The sequence below is a fragment of the Saccopteryx leptura genome, chromosome 2 (assembly GCF_036850995.1).
Source record: "Saccopteryx leptura isolate mSacLep1 chromosome 2, mSacLep1_pri_phased_curated, whole genome shotgun sequence".
Lineage (NCBI taxonomy): Eukaryota > Metazoa > Chordata > Mammalia > Chiroptera > Emballonuridae > Saccopteryx > Saccopteryx leptura.
Window position 1 is genome coordinate 133,517,608 of NC_089504.1, and position 20,539 is coordinate 133,538,146.

The 20,539-nt window shown below is 44.9% G+C and overlaps 1 protein-coding gene across 1 annotated transcript in view; it reads right to left on the reverse strand.

The window, feature by feature from the left end:
* Positions 1–16,484, reverse strand: part of PFKM (phosphofructokinase, muscle) — a 25,266-nt gene extending 8,782 nt beyond the window's left edge. Inside the window, exons 1-10 of the mRNA XM_066368837.1 lie at positions 16,354–16,484; positions 12,775–12,867; positions 6,467–6,540; positions 5,568–5,645; positions 3,196–3,385; positions 2,807–2,972; positions 2,022–2,066; positions 1,456–1,564; positions 1,244–1,339; positions 909–1,001 (exon numbers count right to left, since the gene is read on the reverse strand). Coding sequence (XP_066224934.1) covers positions 909–1,001; positions 1,244–1,339; positions 1,456–1,564; positions 2,022–2,066; positions 2,807–2,972; positions 3,196–3,385; positions 5,568–5,645; positions 6,467–6,540; positions 12,775–12,859 — 936 coding nt within the window. The 5' untranslated portion in view covers positions 12,860–12,867; positions 16,354–16,484. The remainder of the gene's footprint in view (positions 1–908; positions 1,002–1,243; positions 1,340–1,455; positions 1,565–2,021; positions 2,067–2,806; positions 2,973–3,195; positions 3,386–5,567; positions 5,646–6,466; positions 6,541–12,774; positions 12,868–16,353) is intronic.
* Positions 16,485–20,539: the final 4,055 nt, after the last annotated feature.

Below are 20,539 nucleotides of genomic sequence, written 5' to 3' on the forward strand. Positions count from 1 at the left end.
CCAGGAACTTATTGGGCTTTACTTCCCTACCCAGATTTCACCCAAAGCTTCATGACTCTTCATCTTCTTGTAATCAGAACCCCAAGGATTCTACCTGATTCCAGAGAAACATGTCCACTATTGTAGTCAAGGGGATCAATGAGCCTTAATAATATTCCCTTCTTTTTTTTTTTTTTTTTTTTTTTTGTATTTTCTGAAGTTGGAAATGGGAAGGCAGTCAGACTCCCACATGCGCCCAACCGGGATCCACCCGGCATGCCCACCAGGGGGTGATGCTCTGCCCATCTGGGGCGTTGCTCTGTTGCAACCAGAGCCATTCTAGCGCCTGAGGCAGAGGCTACAGAGCCATCCTCAGCGCCCGGGCCAACTTTGCTCCAATGGAGCCTTGGCTGTGAGAGGGGAAGAGAGAGAGAGAGAGAGAGAGGAAGGAGAGGGGGAGGGGTGGAGAAGCAGATGGGCGCTTCTCCTGTGTGCCCTGGCCGGGAATCGAACCCAGGACTCCTGCACGCCAGGCTGACGCTCTACCACTGAGCCAACCGGCCAGGGTCATACTCCCTTCTTATTGATAAAACAAGGAAGGATACTTCCTTTCTCTGCCAGTGAAAGTAGGATAAGAGGGTTCAAACTGAGTGTAGGAGGTTAGATCTTAACAACCTCACTAATGCTCATGGCTCCAAGATACGAGACCTCACCCCTGGGGAAGCATATAGTTTCCCATCATTTTCTGCAACAGAAAGGAATTCTTGAGTGTATGGGAATAGGTCAAGGCCACGGACTGCAGAGGCTGGTGGCGAGATGGCATGACCATGGTCACGCATCACCCTGTGCTGGTGCAGTACAGTCTGGCAGGGGAAGGACAGCAAGTGGAGGGTTCTGAGGCAGGAGGGCCGTCGAGCCCCACGACTCACCAGGATCCGGTCAAAGGCTGATGGTGTCCCACCCCGTTGCACGTGCCCCAGGACAGTGACCCGGGTGTCATATCCCAGACGCTTTACCACCAGCTGAAGAGACCAAGAGAGGAACAGAGAAAGAGATACGGAATCAAAGAGAGAAAACAGAGATGTAGATAAATCATGGACAACTTATCCTCTCATCTTGTACTACTTCCTGGGTGGGAGGAAACTAGGGGGCAGGAAACCTGGGGTGAGGTGTGCAGGAAGTCTAAGGGGAGACTCAAATCACTGGGGAATGGGGTCGGGGTGGGTAAGGTGTCCAAGACAGCTCTGACTTCACTCATACTAACGTTCTTGACGTCTTCTGAGGTAATCGGTTTCCCATTCTTGTCGATTGCACCCTCAGCCACAATGATGATGTTGAGGCGAGAACCACGGGTCCTTGTCTGGTCAAGCACATGGAGAAGCGTGGTCAGTGCAGTGAAACCGATGAAAGGGAAGTGGATCATCAGTGAAACAGGGGGAGGGTTTTTTTTTAAGGGCAAAGGAAAAGTGCCAGTACGTCGCTGAGTCGGCGACAAAGGTGCTCCTCCCAGTCATCATCGGGTGGACATTCAGGAATAAAAACCCAGTCGGCGCCACAGGAGAGAGAGGTGACAAGAGCCAGGTATCTGAGACGAGAACCAGAAGCATCACACTAGGAGCTGCACCCCATAAACAGCATCACCTGCGCCCAGCAAGGTCGCCAGTCCCCAGGCTGGTGAAAGAACTTGAGGACCCTCAACTGCATTCTTGGGGTGAGGGTAAGAGCACCCTTGAGGTGGCTTCTCAATGAGATTCTGTCCCTGAAGAGCACTTCCTAGTCATTTCACCTCCTGCAGTGGCTTCCTGTCTCAGAGCACTGTCTGTTCTTTCACACTGAGTGTGCCTGTGCACATACACACATGCACACACATGCACATGTAGGTCTCTATGGTCGGTGGAGTGGAGACAGGGAAAAGGACCACACCAAGAGGAGCATGTGACCTCCAGGTCTGCTGCCACTGGGAGATCTCTCTGGACCCCATGGGAAGAGGAAGGCGCTATTGCTGGGCCCACAGAATAAATGAGTCCCCAAGGGGGTCTTACCCGCAGTGCCGGCCCATCACTTCTAGCACAAACGTCCTCTGGTGGCTGCAAGAGATAGACACTTTATAAAGTCCAAGTGTCCCTATGACCAAGATTAAGCTGCCATCCACATTTAGGCCAATTAGCCTCTCTGGGAAATGTATTTATGCTGCTAGGCCCCCCAGCAGGTTTCTTGAGAGAACAGGAAAAGCTAGGGGAAACACTTTAGCCACAGGGTGTCTGTCCTTCCTAGGCTGAGAAAATACAGCAGTAAAAGGGGCCAGTACTGAGGCTCCGTTCCAGGAAGAGATGAGGCCCAGGAAGAGAAGGGGAGAAAGGGAAAAGACATGAAGAGAGAGGACGCCACTAGCCTGGACCCTCTAGGATCCCCGGGGTGAACTGTTATCCTTGCACGCTCCCATTCTCCCACCTTGTCTCCAAGTCCCCTGACCTCTGAGTGGTGGTTGTAATGGCCTCTACAGTCTCTAGGATGTGGTTGGAAAGGGCGGCTCAGGTTCCAGGCTCCCTGGATTCATCTCAGTCTGCACACTGATCATTTAGGAGACCTCACAGGTATTAAAGACCACAGAGATACATTTTTGGACAGAGGGCTAGATAGTGGCCAGGCAAATCTTAGAGTATTTTGAGAGCTGTGCAATTTCAGTGCTCTAGGGATAATGTGTTCTAGCCTCAGAAAACTAGTCATTATTGTCACCATAGCTCAGACACTTTAATCTCTCTAGCCTGTCACCCTTCAGCCTGTCCCAGCTGCCATCCTCCTGTGTTGCCCACCTCCACCCCCTTACCTCTGAGCAGTAGTGGTGATGGCGTCTACAATCTCGATGATCCGGTGCAGGGCAGAGTCAGTTCCAATGGTCATATCGGTACCACAAAAGTCATTGTCAATTGAGCCAACCAGGCCCACAATGTTCAGGTAGCTAGACTTTGTAGCCTCCTCAGCTGTGATCTTACCTGGCGATGAAAAGCAAACCAAGAGCCCCTGGATGAGGTGACTGGCAGGCCAAAGAGCAGATGACCAAGGAGAAAGGGAACTGTAGCCAGTGGGAATTATAAGCAATGGCAGAAAAAGGAGGACAAAGACAGCCTAGTTTGTTTGGGTAACAACTTCCTCCAATGGGAGGTAAGGGGTGCGTGTCTGCGCACACAAACAGTACTGATGAGAACAATGTCTCACCTGCTTTCTGGAGGTCACTCAACAAGTCACTCCACTCGGAACGGAAGGTGTCAGCCCCAGTGAGGCTGCCGTCACCTCCTATGACACACAGATTGGTGATCCCACGCTTTACCAGGTTGTGGGCAGCTCGGAGTCGCCCCTCTCGTTCCCGAAAGTCCTTGCACCGGGCACTTCCAATCACTGTGCCTCCCTTTGGGGGAGAGGTAGAAGTCAGCTCACCAGATAACACAGCCACATTTGGGCTCAACATGCTAAGATTTCCCCTATTCCAACACTGGGATGGGCTGACATAACCATGTGGCTCCCTAGGAAGTTTCCTGACATCTTTAAGACTCATTGTCCCAGCCCTGGCCGGTTGGCTCAGTGGTAGAGCGTCGGCCTGGCGTGCAGGGGACCCGGGTTCGATTCCCGGCCAGGGCACACAGGAGAAGCGCCCATTTGCTTCTCCACCCTCCCCCTCCTTCCTCTCTGTCTCTCTCTTCCCCTCCCGCAGCCAAGGTTCCATTGGAGCAAAGATGGCCCGGGCGCTGGGGATGGCTCCTTGGCCTTTGCCCCAGGCGCTAGAGTGGCTCTGGTCTCGGCAGAGCGACCCCTGGAGGGGCAGAGCATCGCCCCCTGGTGGGCAGAGCGTTGCCCCTGGTGGGCGTGCCGGGTGGATCCCGGTCGGGCGCATGCGGGAGTCTGTCTGACTGTCTCTCCCCATTTCCAGCTTCAGAAAAATACAAAAAAAAAAAAAAAAAAAAAGACTCATTGTCCCTTCTAAAGGAAAGGGAAATAATGCTGGCTGGGGGGGAGGGATTCCAGTGTCATTCCTATATTCTGCTACACCTCTTGGAAGGCTGCTAAGATCAACCCACTTCCTTGAAGGCTTTGTAAAAAAGTAATTTTCAGCAAAGAGAACAAGGGAATACACAAACACTTGTTGGCTTTTGAAATAATCTCCAACGTTCAGATTTTTGTTTGTTTGTTTGTATTTTTCTGAAGTTGGAAACCGGGAGGTAGTCAGACTCCCGCATGCACCCAACAGGGATCCACCCAGCATGCCCACCAGGGGGCGATGCTCTGCCCATCTGGGGCATTGCTCTGTTGCTACCCAAGCCATTCTAGTGCCTGAGGCAGAGGCCATGGAGCCATCCCCAGCGCCCGGGCCAACTTTGCTGCAATGGAGCCTTGGCTGCGGGAGGGGAAGAGAGAGACAGAGAGGAAGGGGGGGGGGGTGGAGAAGCAGATGGGTGCCTCTCCTGTGTGCCCTGGCCGGGAATCGAACCCGGGACTCCTGCACGCCAGGCCGACGCTCTACCACTGAGCCAACCGGCCAGGGCCCAGATCTTTTTAAAAGTGTAAGAAGTAGCAGTGACTTCAATTTTTGGAAGTTCTCCCTACTGGCCTGATATTACTGGACCGTGTTCATCCCAACTGTGCTCGGTAGCACTTCTCCCTCTCTAGCACATGGGATTTCCCATTGGAACGAGGCACCACCAATCTTTTCCTTTTGCTCCTTGGGATCCAAGGCGCTAGTGGAAAGAGCCACAAAACCCAGGTATTCACAGGAAAAACAGTTTTGGGCATAGAAAAGCTTAGATTTCCAGGGGCTTACAGATATCCTAAGAGGGGTAAATTTCTTATTTTGAAAAATCATATAAGCTGACTGTCCAGGGCTTTGGGGGCACTGGGGGAGAACCTGGCTCACTCTCAGACCACTTTGTGGCAGGCACCATCATCCGAAGAGAATGGTCGCTAAGCACTGCGCGTTAAATTTCTTTTCACAGATTTGTAGGGGATTGAGGTAAAGAATGGGGATATTAACGTGGTTTGTAGATTTTTCAGTAAACCAGAAAATGGGTATAAAATGACTTCAAGAATATAGCAAAAAGGGTCATGGCTAAAATCAAGGCAGTTTTAGGGTGTTTTATTAAAAAAAAAAAAACTCTGTAAGGCTGTTTGGGTTCCTTCCTCCCTTAAATGGTCTGGTTTCAGGTCACCTCATCACCGTCACATGAGGACTGGCATATTTCAGCACTACTTCTGGCTCTGGCTCCAGTCCCCTGGTAAGGTTATTTTCAGGGCCAGACCTTCCCCGTGACCCCAGGGCAGGACTTGATTACATGTCAGTTACCCAAGTCATGACTATGACCTTTATATTAAGAGCAGACCGTCCTGTGATCGCAGCCCCCACACGCTATCCTGCTCCAGGAAACCAGGGTGATATTTTCAAATGCAAAGAGTAAAGGGAAAACACAGCCCCTGCCTTGTCACCGAGTCCCCCCTCATCAAACCACCTGACAGGGAATTCGGGAAACCATGAGCCCAAAGCAGAACAGAGGTGAGACAAGGACAGCACAAACATGGGACAGGCATCCTCTAGAACATACCAGCTGAAGCATCATTGAAACGCTCTCCCAGGTGGCTTCCCTGATGTGATCGCCACCGTCCACCAGGCCTTGATAACCCTGTGGGGCAGAGCATACCCATTCAGTCTCTGCTAGGCTTCCCCCTGAGCTCCCAGGATCAAGACAGGCTCTCTGGGAAGAGGTTCTCAGAGAATCAAGTCACCCACCCCCCTTATAGATTTTTGGATACTTGTGAGACTACCGTAATTTAACAGTCCAAGGAAGGTGAAGTTAACTTTTTCAATACCCTTTCTAGTTTCTCCCATTCTTGATGTCCTTCCTAATATTTAATTGTAATTCCTCTTCTTCTTGGCTCATCCCATTTCCTCCAATCTGCTTCCCAGGGGAACTACATAACAGATGGTTTTATTAACAACAGAGGAAGGGGAAAGGAAATGTTGGAGGGAAGGAGAGGAATGTGACTTGAAAAGACAAAAGACTATAAAATTTAAGAGAAGAAAGGCAGCTAGACCTTACCTCAAGAAGAGTGGGCAAAGAACAAGAGCAAACAAAAGGAAGGGAAACAGGAATTAGAACCTCCGAAGGTTGGCAGACCACAGAAATCTAGTGAGACTCCCGTCTCCTGAGGCTCTGTCCCTAGATAGACTCAGTGTGCTGTGCAATACTAGCCCACTTCAGCTTCTCTCTCTCTGTTCTGGGGGAGGTGGAGGGAATCTACTTACTTCTTCCTTTGAATGAACAGGCAGCATGAGGACCCACCTGCAGAGCCCTGGGACTTATCATCATTACTGAAGTCAAAGTGGGGAGGAGTGACTCAGGTAGGCAGGGAGCCAAGAGAAATCAGACATTGCAATGTAACTGGGAGGTAAGGAAGGAGGAAGTGGGGAGAGAGAGGGCGTAGAACAAAGTAGAGAACCAACCTCATGGACAAAGAAGACACGGGCACCAGTAAATATACCAACTCGGACCACAGCCCTGACAGCAGCATTCATTCCTGCAAAGAGGAAAGAAAGAAGTTAGAAAAGCAGCCCTGGAATCCAAGATATGAGACAGTCTTTTTCTTAGGCTTTTCTATGAATCTAGAATACTCCTCTCACCCAAGTCTTCCGGCTTCCCCATTAACATTTTGTATTCAATGTTAATTGAATACCCCCCTTCATCTCTCCTTCCTTTCCTAAGACCTTTCCTTGCCCGGGCAATCTGGGGAATAATAATCTTGAATGCTTATTGTATTAGACACTGCTAAACATCATCTCAATTAATCCTATCCACAACCCTGGAGTTGCCTCCATTTTACAGATTTTTGAAACTAAAGTTCCAAGAAGTTAAGATCACAGAGCTGGTACTCTTCCAAAGCTCAGGTTTGAATCCAAGTCATACAATTCTTAAACCAACACTAGTGGCCTCCGTGCCGGGCCCTCCCAATTCCAATGGCTGTACTATGTTTTTCCTTGCCTTCTGTACTGAACCTAGACATATGCCCAGCTTTGGTAGGGTAGGTTTTTCAGGACAAACACTTAACTCTCTGTGGCTCAGTGACCTGTGTCGGTACACATACATAGCTTTTTAGTGTCATTTGAATTGTGTGTATTCCAATATGTACCACCCAGTTTGGATTCTCTGACTTATCATGTGAAGAGGGACTCATGGTGATATTCTAGAAATCATAGTGCCATAGACATCAACTTCTTGTAAATATTTCAGGTATTTCAGTACATATTTTTGTTTCAATCTAAAATCTATTCCCACGGACCTTAACCCTACTTGGGGAAATATTATATACCAGTAAACACTAGAGAAGGCGGTGATTGGAAAAATCTGCAGTGCCAGACTGAAATCCATCACAAACTACTGCATAATCCAAAGCTATCTAGAAAGGAAAAGAATTAAAAAGACCACAATATCTGTTTTCTTTGTTTGTTTTTTTCAAACTGACAAACGTTGGTATTACATGGCTATAAGCTTCAAATCAAATTGGAGGTCCATTCAATCATTGAACAAATAAATATTTAGTGAATCCCTATCATGCTCCTGGCACTATGTAGACACTGGGGAGACAGCAGAGAATTTTGAGTCTGGGGATACAGAGATAAAGGACTTGGCAATGGTCCTCAAGACCTGTGAAGAATTATAATATGGTGACAACACGGATCCCCATGATGGTGATTTGTACAAAGTGCAGTGGGAACGAAGAGAAGGAGCAGCTCTGCTGCCAGGAGGAAGCCTGGGAAGGCTGCACAGAAAAGACAGCATTTATTCTGAGACCTCAAGGACAATTTCCTTTTCATCTTTTTGTCAGGTGGACAATTTGGGGGGAAAGTGTTCTAGGCAGGGAGAATAACACAAATAAAGGTGAGTTTCAAGAAATAACCTTAGGTAACTCGGTATTATAAAGAATAAAATACAAGATAGGAAGTGGGGAGTGACGAAGTTACACGGGTGGGCAGGCACCTGCATGCCACTGGAGGAAGTCTGGTGTTTATTCTGTGGGCCAGTGTTTGGCTAAGGACCCATGGTGATGGTTTTAAGGGCATGGGAATCTAAGGCCACAGCTTATATTTGATTCTTTAAAGGGTCTGTGACCAAAAATAAATATATAAATAAAGTTGCAGACTAAGGAGAACCGTTGAAGAATTTTGAGAGTTGAATCTACATATCAGAAGATCACTCTGGCAGCAGTGTGGAGGGCAGACCGAAAGGGGCGACACTAGGATTAGATGGCTCTCAGGCAGCTGAAACAAAAAGTATGAGGTCTTCGACTGGGAAAGTGACATTTGTTGTAAAACAGAGATACCAGACAGGAGATACCCTAGAAACAGAAGCAACTGAATTTACATCTAATTAGCAATGTGATTAAATTTCAAAGTATTAGAGAGGAGGAAGGAAATACCATGACTGACTTTCGCAAAGGGTAATATTAATGAACTGAGCAGAGGCAGGCTTTGATTTGGAAAGACAGGGGTGAGGTGGATACAGTCACATTTGGATAGGTTGAGTTGCGTTCCTGTGGGACATCAGTGTGGACCCGGAAAAGACTGTCTCAACAAATATGTGGAATTAGAAGGGAAAAGGGCAAGGAATGGGCCCCTGAGGAAAACCAACACTAAAGGAATGGGCGGGGCAAGAAGGAATCCATGAAGTCAACTATAAGGAGCAACCAGAAAGACAGAAGGAGACAAACTCGGCAATGCCTTCAAAGCCAGGGGGAACAGTTTTAAGAAGTAAGAAGTGTCAAATGCTTCTGATAATTAAAATAAGAAATGCAAGGTTGGGCTTGCCAATAGGAGGTCATTGGTGAGCACCGATACCAAAGTTTATTTATGACAACACTGAAGCAAAGTCTCATGAAGACTAGAAGTCTAAGTTTACATTCTCAAACTGAAAGAATCAAAACTGAAAAATCCATCAACCTGGAATGCTGAGGTCTGCCGGTTCAAATCCCTGGGCTTGCCGGGTCAAGGCACGTACGGGAAAACAACTACTACCTACTATGAGTAGATGCCTCCTGCTTTTCCTCCCCTTCTCACTCTCCCACTCTCCCTCTCTCTCTCTCTCTCTCTCTCTCTGCCTCCTCTTTCCAAAAATCAATAAATAAAATCTAAACAACAAACAAACAAAACCCTGAAAATTCTGTGAAGGAAGGGGGCTTCTCAGAAGCTAGAAAAGCCTGTGTGGACGAAAAAAACAAGGTCAGAATCAACGTATAGCCATCGCTGCTTTCGGATAAAGGTAACTCAATAAGATCACAACAGATATAAAACTATTGTTTATTTTCACAAGGTCTAGAGGCTTCTCTATTGAATACCTAGAGTTCTGGGGTACAAATCTGTAATCTTAAGAAATAAGGAAAAACATTCTTCTGAAATGTATAGCTTGGAATGCTATTTCCTGCTCTTGAGCTGAGTAAGAGTAGGGAAGAAAAGTTTAAGAAAAACAAACAACCTAAAAGGTTTTAAGTATAAAGCAAACAACAGATAGTGAACACAAAATATCCAAGTCTATTGGGCAGAATAAAAATCCCACAAGAAAAGAAGATTCTTTCTCTTCTTCCTCGCCTTCCTCTTACCTCAACCCTACCAACCTCTAAAGGTCATCCTTCCTGCCTCTAAACTGAATATCCAAGTGGTTGCCTAGAAATCAAGTTTTAGGACCCTCTTTACGTCCCTGGACCTGTGTCTCAAACACCTAGTTCTCTAGAAATCACAGACCAGAATAAACGAATAGTTTATACTAGGAGAGTCTCATTAATTCTTTGGGCTCTCCTGTACAACCTCATTGGCCTATTCTGGCCCTAGACCAGTCCTGGCCAGTCTCTCCTTGGCTGCTCCATGTTACCCTAAATAACCCTCTATGAGCAGCTGTCTGACATATTAGAAGCAAGACAAAGGATAAAATTACAAGCACCATCCAGGGGGTATTCTGGATATAGCTAGGAGAGGCTCTGGAGAACATCAGAAGCATGTAACCTGTAGCCTCCAATTACAGCCTGTTGGAAAGAGGCTTTGGGGAGAAGAGCTATGGGTGATGGTTCTCTACGAGATGAGATGGAAGAAAAACTAATAAATGACTTGGTGACTATCTTTTTGAAAGCAATGCTGAAAAGTTTCTTTCTACTTTAATGAACTTTGAATTTAAAAATATATTTCATTCCAATTACGAGGAATAAATGTTAGATGTGAAATACACTTTCTGACGGATATGTCATTGAAAATTATAACTCCTGGAATAGTGGTCAGATAATAGAATTCCTATTCCTGTAAACTTGTAAAAATGGGGTGAACATGCATTTAAAATGGACGCCCTGTCTGAAGACAGAAGACTAGAGCAGATGACTGAGGTCCTTTCTGACAGAATATGCTGATTTCATAAGGCCAAATGTGGCATGTTTTAGGGAGACTGGGGCTGAACAGGGGAATTAGGATTTGCTATCTAGTCAGCCCAGCATGTGAGCTCAGGATGTCTCACTCCTGGCCACTCTTCTACTTTAAGAGGCTATTAGCTTTGCTAAGGTTCAGGGAATGACAGCTTTGCTAAGCTGCCATTTCTGTGGATCTTACAGACTCCAGCTCCATTTTCCCATATGGCCCCAGCCTCCAGAGAAAACACATTTCTGTGCTCTCTCCCTGGGAGAACTAGGAACTTATCTCTGGGCAGGCCACTTCTGTATTTGAGCTGCTCCATCAGCTGAGCTGGGACCTCTCAGCTCTGCTTTGAGTTTTCTGCTTTGCTTTGTTGCCTCTTAGAATTGTATCCTCTACCACTCTCAGTCCCTACTGCCATAAATCTGTGAGGTTTGGACTCACAGTGGGATATCTCCCTGGGTACACTGATTCTGCAATAGAATCCCCTGGGCTTGTCCTAGGTGGGCTCTCCAGAAGTCAGCTTGTCAATAGCCCCCGCCTCCATGGAAGATGATCCTTCCCTTAAAGGCGGTGATGGTTGTCTCTAGAATAACAGGGTCTCTGCTCAGGATCAGATGCTGCTCTCAGACCCAACTTCAATCCTAAGCCTTTCTTTTTCTCCTTCTTCTTCTTCTGCTTCTTCTTCCTCTTTTTTTTTTTTTTTAACTTTTTCTCTCTCCAGAGAGCTCTTCTTTTTCATAATTTTATAAATGTATATGGCTCACTTAGATTTTTTTTAGCAGGTCCTTGCTTCCCAAAATCTGACAATCCAATTCCAGAGGCCATCCTACCAAGGTTTTAGGATCAACACTCAAAGTTTATGTTGAAGAACGCAGTATTGGCATGGGATCCTTTCCAGGAGAGAAGAAAGAAGCCTCAGAAGCCAGGTCAACAGTCTCTATAGCCTCAGCACTCCTCACACGGTCGTCATTCTTAACCTTGGGCCTTCTAAGCTGTGCCCGCCTTCCTCTGCTTCCTTGTTCTAGCATTCTCCTACTCATAGTATATATCACAATTGTGATTAAGTACACATTAGTTTAAAAATGAGCAAAGACAATATGTGACTTTTCCATCAATGTATCCTTAGTGCTTAGCATACTGCATGGCACACAGCAGATGCTCCATTATTCACTTTTTATTAAACAGTAATACATTTATTGAGGACTTACTATATACTAGGCACTGTTCTAAGCACTTTAGCTGTTGAAGAGTTCAGTTTCTTGAAATCTATCTTCTTTGTGACATTTTCCCCAGTTAATCCAACCAGGGTCTATCATTCCATTACATAAGTAGATTCTACTTGGTTTGAGGCACACTTTATTATTGTTTTTACGTGCCCTATATAAGAATTCTAGTGATGTATATCTTTTTCCATTAGTTTGTAAGTTCCCTAAGGAAACCACCTTCTTTACAACATGTGAGACAGGGCTCTACAAAAAGTGGGTGCTTAATACAAAGTCTAGGAAAGCCTAGGGAGAGTGGAGCAGAGGAAGGGGGAATCAGCTGACATCTTTTCTTTCTCATCACAGTCTCCATGTCCTGGTATCCCTTTCAAAGAAATTCTCTCTTCAATGTGTTAAGTTGGAATATACAAGATCATCAAAGGAGAAAAAAGTAAAATAGATTTAATTTTACATCCCATATCTCCCACTTCATTTTTCTGACTCCCAGGTTTCTTAGACACAACCCAGAAAAGGGTTCTCTCTGGCTTTCTGCCCACCAGCCCACCCCATTATGGATCTACACTGACTAACTGCTGCTGTTCTGTGTGTTTAAGGGTTAAAGGGATGGAAGTGGAGGGAAGGCCAGAGAAAACAGAGAACGAAGCAGAGCTGTGCCTAGTGGAAGGACACGTGCTGTGAGAGCGAGGTGCCTGACCCTGGTCAGTGCAGGAATTCTGTACACATCAGAGTCGATACTGAAGCTTTAGCTGGAGCCCCCAAATACCGATTCTGGGTGTCCCCCTTTCCCCATCATTTCCAGTGTAGTTGAAGTGAATCCACCTACTGTCTTCTCAATCATTTTATATTGTCAGTCTCTCTCTTTCTAATGCTGTGGGAGAAAACACCAGTCTTTTAGGTACCAAAGGACTAAATTGGAACCACATCTTCAGAGAAGTTTTATGAAGATTTAGGTAAATAAAAGTAGAGAAAATAGAATCCAAAACACTTGAGGACTTAGACCTGACAGATTTTTAGGAAAGCCCAAGATACCAGTGTGAATAATAAGGAGGGCCATTCCTTTTACAGGCGAAGGGGAGTAAGAAATGCAAGGGGCCCTATCAGCTATGGTTTTTGTGTCTAACCAAGCAGGGCCCTCCTCCTTACCTTGGGCATCTCCTCCAGAAGTTAACACAGCTATGGCTTTGCCAATCCCCAGGGTTCTGGCTGCATGATGCTCTTCATGGGTCATGATCCAATCTAGAATTCAAGACAGTGATCAGATAAGACAGAGCTGGATGCAGGTGCTACGAGCTTTGGAAATGGGTGTTAGACTGGAGAGAACCACTTCAGTCAGGCTCTCCCACTGTACTAAGTCTGGACTTTGCAGCCTGAGAGCTTGAACTTCTTCCAAAAGACAGCCACACCCCTGCAGAGTGACAAGCTGAAATGTCACAGTAATCAAGCCTGAGACTGAAAAAGTCCTGGCTAATCCCTCCAATTGGAGCCTATTTGGAGAATAAGCAAAGGTCAAGGAGAAGAGCGGGTGACTGAACAGAAATTAGAAAGGAAGGAGAAACTTAAGTTAGCCTGAGGTGACCAACTTTTTTACAATGAAAAGGAGGACAAAAATAAATTGAAGAAAACAATATCATAAATAAAAGAAACATTTTATTCATCGCAACAATACACTATAATATGACAAATGCATAATAAAAACATTTGTAATATTTTATATTGTAATTATGCTTACATGTCCATTAATTTTTAATAATTATAAGAAAAAAGTACTCATTTAGATATAAATGTCACATCACATGCAATGGATCGACTCTGCATCAATCCAATATGGACATTTACAGATTAGTCTTCCAATATCAAAAAGGAGGACATGTAGGAGGACACTTTTCAAGGGAGGACAGAACTTACAAAAGGACTGTCCTCCCTAAAGGAGGATGATTGGTCACCTTAGTTAGCCTTGAAGGAGTCCTTCCTTTTAATGAAGGAAAGGGCTGTTGCAGAGAAGGGGAATCAGATGAGAACCAGCAAAGTGGAAGCGGAAAAGTGAGGGTAGCTTGGGCTATAGTTAAGATCTGGGCTGGGTGCTATAGAACTGGGCTAAGCTGGAACTGGAGTTTGAGGGTCAAAGGCACATTACAGCTTGCTTGGGCAAGTTAGTGGTGTCAGGCTCAGGAGCGGTCGGAGACTTTCTTTGTTTTTCCTCCTGACATCTCTGGATCCTGAGCATCTCTTGAGAGGCCTTGCCCCTCATACTACATACTATCAAATGAGAAGAGTAACTCACAATCACTGTTACACATACACAGATGTATACACATGATAATGTGAACACCTTCATAGTTTTGTCTTTGGGGCTTATCTCTCCAAAGAAACACATAAGACATACTTCTGTATCCATAACATGCCAATGGGATCATCACTTTCTCAGTTATCCAGACTAAAATATTTTATTTTTAAATTTACCTCCTCCTTACTCTCAGACCAGATCCTATTATTCTGCCTTCTTATTATCACCCGTCTCTTCAATCCTCACTGCCTCTTTCCACCTGAATTGCCTACCGCCATAGCTGGTCTCCGCTGCCTTGTGTTTCCCTTCTCCACTCTATTAGAGACACAAAAATAAACCTCCACAGGCCCCTGAGGCCTCAGTGGAGAGAGAATTCATTCACACAAACAGGGGTTGATGACCTCTAAGCATAGACCATGTTTCTGCTGTGAGTGTGGGAAAACAGGGGTAGCTGCTGATAAAGACATAGGTCACATAAACACACATATCCACACACATGCCAACAAAGTGCATGCAATGTACACTCATGAAGACATACACACACAAACACAGAGTGTTATTAAGAGACAGATTCATAGACATACTTCATATGAGCAGTAAAGTCCAAGCTTCTTGGGTTGTCATTCAAAGCTCCTATGATCTAGCCCTTGCCCACAGCTTCAACCTTTGCTCCCATGAATTGTTTCATCATCACCTGCACATTACTTTGCTCCTCTGCAGTTCTGTGCCTGGGCATACTGTATTCATTTTCCAGAAGGCTATTCAGTTCCTTACTGATCTGTGGGTCTTTTCCACAGATCAATATCCTGCTCCATCATTTAAGACCAGTCTTAGTCACAGCCTATTCAAACCTACTGAGCCTTTACTGATTGCCCCAGGTCAAGGAGGGCTTCTTTTTGGACATCCTCTAATAACATATTGTCTGGAATGGGATCATTCATGTAGCACTCAATTACTACTTTGTGCAGTAGTTTAATTGCTTATTATGTATTGAAAAGAAAGTTAGACTAGATCAGGGGTCAGCAAATTATAGCACACAGCCCAAATCTCGCCCTTCTCATGTTTTTGCATGGCAGCAAACTATGAAAGGCTTTCACATTTTTAAATGGTTGACAAAACAATTTCATGATATGTGAAAATGACATGAAATTGAAATTCCAGTGTCCATACCACTCTCATTCTTTCACATAGTATCTGTGGCTGCACCTGTGTAACAGCCAATTGAGACCTGTTGTAACAGGGTTGATTATTGCAACACAGACTGGATGGTCTGAAAAGCCTAAAATATTTATCGTTTGGCCTTTTACAGAAAAAGCTTGCAGACCCCTGGACTAGATGATTACTAGCCATTTTCTTTAACTCGACTGAAAACTCCCCCACGGAGGGATCATGTCCATTTTTTTTAAAACTCTCACACAGCCTACCAAAGCCTATGCAACATAACAAGAGTTCATTAAGTACTTGTTGAAAGCATTAGTGAACTGATGAGCAACACAAAATGCACACAAATATATGACAAATATAAATATATGTAGGTCCAGATACAGCTTCATATTCTCTGTACTCTTAACACATACAGATACAAAGAGGACCTAAGAAAGCATATAGCGCCAGTTACAGAAAGAACTATAAACACACATGGATAGAGGCACTCTCCTATTTAACCAGTGTGTGTGTCCAAATTTCTACTGTTCTCAAAAAAGGAAAGACTAAGTGGCTGGTGCAAACTGGAAGGCAAAAATTTGGAAAGAAAGGAACAAGACATGAATATGCTGATCTCTTTCTCCCTGAGTGTTTTCTTTCTCATTCATTCTGGGAGCTCATCGCTGATGGAAACCCGCACTTGGAGGCTTCTGCCACTGCTGGCGGCTTCACTGAGGGAGAGAATTCACCATAGCAAGGATAAGGTTAGTAGTGCTGACTAGGGCTCAGATTCTTCTGCACATCTAAGATATTTACACAGACACAGGACACAGAAACGCAAGCAGATTCAAATAGAAGCATCCTTTATAGATCCACAGTGACAGATTCGTAGAAATAAAGATATACTAAAACCTAAACAAAAAATCACGTGTGTAGAGAAGCAAGACGAAGGGAGAAAACACAGAGGCAGCATCACAGGGGCACTGATTTGAACTGCATGAGTGCCAGGATTGGAGCCGGGCAGCCAAGGGCAGCTAGGTCCGAGCACCACCCACCCATCCCTGATTCCCAGGGAACGGGGCTGTGCGTGCAAGCCGAGAGACGCCAGTATAGGGGCTAGGGTTCTTCACGACTGCTCTACCCATCCCCCCTCTCTGCTCTTCATTCTGATGCCACACCACCTCTTCTTTTCCCTGCTGCTCCTTTCAGCTCTCCCCGCCGCCTCCTCCCAGAACGCTCGTTTGCACGTTGCTCTCAGCTTTCCCCCTTGCTCGTTACCCTCGGGCCCCTCTTGCCTTTTTGTTTTAGCTCTTCTTGTAGGCGGCTTTCTTGCACACTGTCCTTGGAGAAGGGGGGAGGAGAGCTTGGCGAACATGGGGAGGAGCCAGGTGGAGGCAAAGGGGAGGGGAGAGAGGAGAGGCCTCTCAACCTCAGGCAGCTGCTCGCCAAGAGGCTCCGCCTCCTCCTGCTCGCCTTTCTACTCCTCTCCCTCTCCCGCCTCCCTCCCCGGGCCCTTAAGAACGCAGCTAAAATGTAGCATTGACTTAATTTCCTCAATCTCCAGAGGGTTCTCGGGTTCCCATATCTATCTCGGGATCTCCCGTATACAGTGGGAACCAGAAATTATTTAGTTGCTTTCCTTGTCAGCTGAGACATCTTTTTTCCCAGCCCAGACTCCCGTAGACTCCTTGAAGTCAAGCATCCTCAGCAACTACTGTACCCATAACCTCTCCCACTGGCCCAATGCACTGCCTCCCACCTCTATCACTCTTTGGGTTTTTTTTTTTTTGTTGTTGTTGTTGTTTTTGTTTGGGGTTTTTTTTGTTTGTTTGTTTGTTTTTGTATTTTTCTGAAGCTGGAAACGGGGAGAGACAGTCAGACAGACTCCCGCATGCGCCCGACCGGGATCCACCCGGCACACCCACCAGGGACGATGCTTTGCCCACCAGGGGGCGATGCTCTGCCCCTCCGGGGCGTCGCTCTGTTGCGACCAGAGCCACTCTAGCGCCTGGGGCAGAGGCCAAGGAGCCACCCCCAGCGCCCGGGCCATCTTTGCTCCAATGGAGCTTTGGCTGCGGGAGGGGAAGAGAGAGACAGAGAGGAAGGAGAGGGGGAGGGGTGGAGAAGTAGATGGGCGCTTCTCCTGTGTGCCCTGGCCAGGAATCGAACCCAGGACTTCTGCACGCCAGGCCGACGCTCTACCACTGAGCCAACCGGCCAGGGCTCTATCACTCTTTGAACACCCTTATTGGGAAGGCTGTGTGCCAGGTTTTAGGTTAAAAAACAAATGAAAGAGTCCCTGCCCTTGATGACCATGCAACAATAGAGGAACCTAAAATAATTCTTTTGCATGTACATTACCTTTCTCAGAGAAATACAGAAAAGTTAGCTCGGGATGGGAATACCAAGAGGCAAGATCCCTGTCACAATAACCCCGTCTCAAGTCTGCCGTAGAAGAGGGTGCAGGATTCTGATGGTGAAGCCAGCACATCTGTTGGGCTACAAAGCAGACAGAATCCACCCTGGGAACTTTGGTCAGGTACTCCCAGAGCAAGAGGTGCATCCTTTACTGACATCCTCTTTACCCCTTCCTCTCCTCTACCCATGTTTTTGCTTCAATGCCTCACCACAATGGTCTCTCTTGCTGTCTCTGCTGCCCTTGCTCTTGCTTACTTTGGTTTCTGCCCCTGCATCCTCTGCTCACCAATGACAGGAATGCAACTGATTAGGGGATAAACCCATGACTACACAAAATTAAGTTTTGTGCTGCAAATGTTACCATAAAAAAATTGAAACAACAACCCATAGAATGAGAGAAAACTTTTGCAAATCATTTATCTGATAAAGGAATGATCAACATCCAGTATATATAAATAACTCTTGCAACTCAATAATAAAGAGACTTATTAATAAACCAATTTTAAAATGAGCAAAATATTTGAGCAAATATCTCATCAAAGAAGATATAAAGATGCCAAATAAGCATATGAAATTATGCTCAATATCATATGTCATTAGGGAACTGCAAATTAAAACAGCGCGATACCACTATAACCTATTAGAATGGCTAAAAAACAAATGAACAAAGAATGTGGAGGAGCAACAAGAACTCTCATTCTTTGTTGGTGGAAATGCAAAATGATGCAGTCACATTAAAAGATTGTTTGTCGGTTTCTTATAAAGCTAAATGTAGTCTTACCACATGATCCAGTGATTGCACTCCTAAGTATTTACCCAAATGAGTTGAAAACTACATTCATGCAAAAACCTGCACACAAATGTTTATAACAGCTTTATTCATAATTGCAAAAAACAAACAAACTATAAGCAACCAAAATGTTCCTCAAAAAAAATGGGTGCATCCATACAATGAAATATTCAGCAATAGAAAGAGAAAATACAGGGCCCTGGCCAGTTGGCTCAGTGGTAGAGCGTCAGCCTGGTGTGCAGGAGTCCCGGGTTCGATTCCCAGCCAGAGCACACAGGAGAAGCGTCCATCTGCTTCTCCACCCCTCCCCCTCTCCTTCCTCTCTTCCCCTCCCACAGCCAAGGCTCCATTGGAGCAAAGTTGGCCCGGGCGCTGAGGATGGCTCTGTGGCCTCTGCCTCAGGCGCTAGAATGGCTCTGGTTGCAACAGAGCGATGCCCCAGATGGGCAGAGCATCGCCCCCCTGGTGGGTGTGCCGGGTGAACCCCGGTCGGGCGCATGCAGGAGTCTGACTGCCTCCCGGTTTCCAACTTCAGAAAAATACAAAAAAGAAAAAGAAAGAGAAAATACAGAAGATCTAACTAGGAATGGGAGTACCAAGATCAAGATCTCCACCATGATATGATGCATCAAGCCAAGAAAAGACATGAAGGAAACTTAAATACATATTGCTTAGTAAAAAGAGCCAATCTGAAAAGACTACATACTGTATGATTCCAACTATAAGACATTTTGGAAAAGGCAAAAACTATAGAGAGTAAAAGGATTGGTGGTTGCCAAGGGCTTGGAGTGCAGAGGGAGGCATCAGTAGGTGCAGCACAGGTGATTTTTAGAGCAGTGAAACTATTCTGTATGATGTTATAATGATGATTACATGACATTATGCTTTTGTCAAAACAGAACTGTACATTACAAAGAGTAAACTATGGACTTTAGTTAATAATAATGTATCAATATTGGTTCATCAATTAAAACAAATGTACCACAGCAGTGCAAGATGTTAATAATAGGGGAAACTGAGCAAACAAGAAAGAGGATACATAGAAACTCGGTACAATCTGCCCATTTTCTGTAAGCCTAAAACTGCTCTAACACATAAAGTACATTAATCTAAAAAGTATATTCTGTTCAATGAAATATTAAAAATTCATGATATTAAAAACAAAATAAATGGATTTGAATAGATATTTCTCTTAAGATATACATATAAACACAGAAAGGTTCTCAACGTCACTAACTGTTGGGGTAATGCAAATCAAAACCACAATGAGATTCCCTTTTACATATATTAGGATGTCTATTATAAAATTTTAAAAAAAGGAAAATAGATGTTGGAGGACATGTGGAGAAGCCAATGTATATTAGCCAATGTAGAAAACAAGTTGGCAGTTTCTCAGAATGTTAAACATAGAGTTATGTTCATAGCAGCTTTATTTATAAAGTGTGGCAACAGTCCAAATATGCATCAAATGATGAATGGATAAATAAAATGTGTCATATCTGTACAATAGAATGTTAATTTGCAATTAAAATAATGAAGTACTAATAAATGCTGCAACATGGATAAACCTCTCCTGTGTGCCCTGACCAGGAATCGAACTCAAGACTTCCACTGAACCAACCGGCTGGAGGCTTATTTTATTTTTAAAATTATATATTTATTGATTTTGGAGAAAGAGGGAGAGAGAGAGAGAGATCAATCTGTTATTGCACTTATTTATGCATCATTGGTTGACTCTTATATGTGCCCTAACCACAGAAGCGGATTTAACAGCGGGCACACCAGGCACACACCCCGGGCCCCGATTTCTGAAGGGCCTCGCAAAACCCCAACTTTACACTTTTTTATAATGACATCAAGTTTGGTTTCATATGTGCAATTTTAACATAAATAGTACATATTTTTTTATCTATTTTTAAATATGGTTAACATGTATTTTCATTTTCCCTGTCTCTCTTTTTTTTAAGGAACCCAATATTTTCTTCTGCACCTGGGGCCTCAGCCGATTTAGTAATTCGCCTCTACCTAACCAGGGATCAAACCTGCTGTCTTGGCACATTGAGACAACACTCTAATCAACTGAGCTACCTGGCCAGGGCCTGGTATTATGTTTTTAATTTATAATTCTACTTATTCATTGTTGATATATAGGAAAACAGTTGACTTTTGCATATTAACCTATTGTACAAGCTTGCTACAAATTTTCTACATAGATTATCATATCATCTGTGAACAAAGACAATTTTTTCTTCCCAATGTGTATACTTTTCATT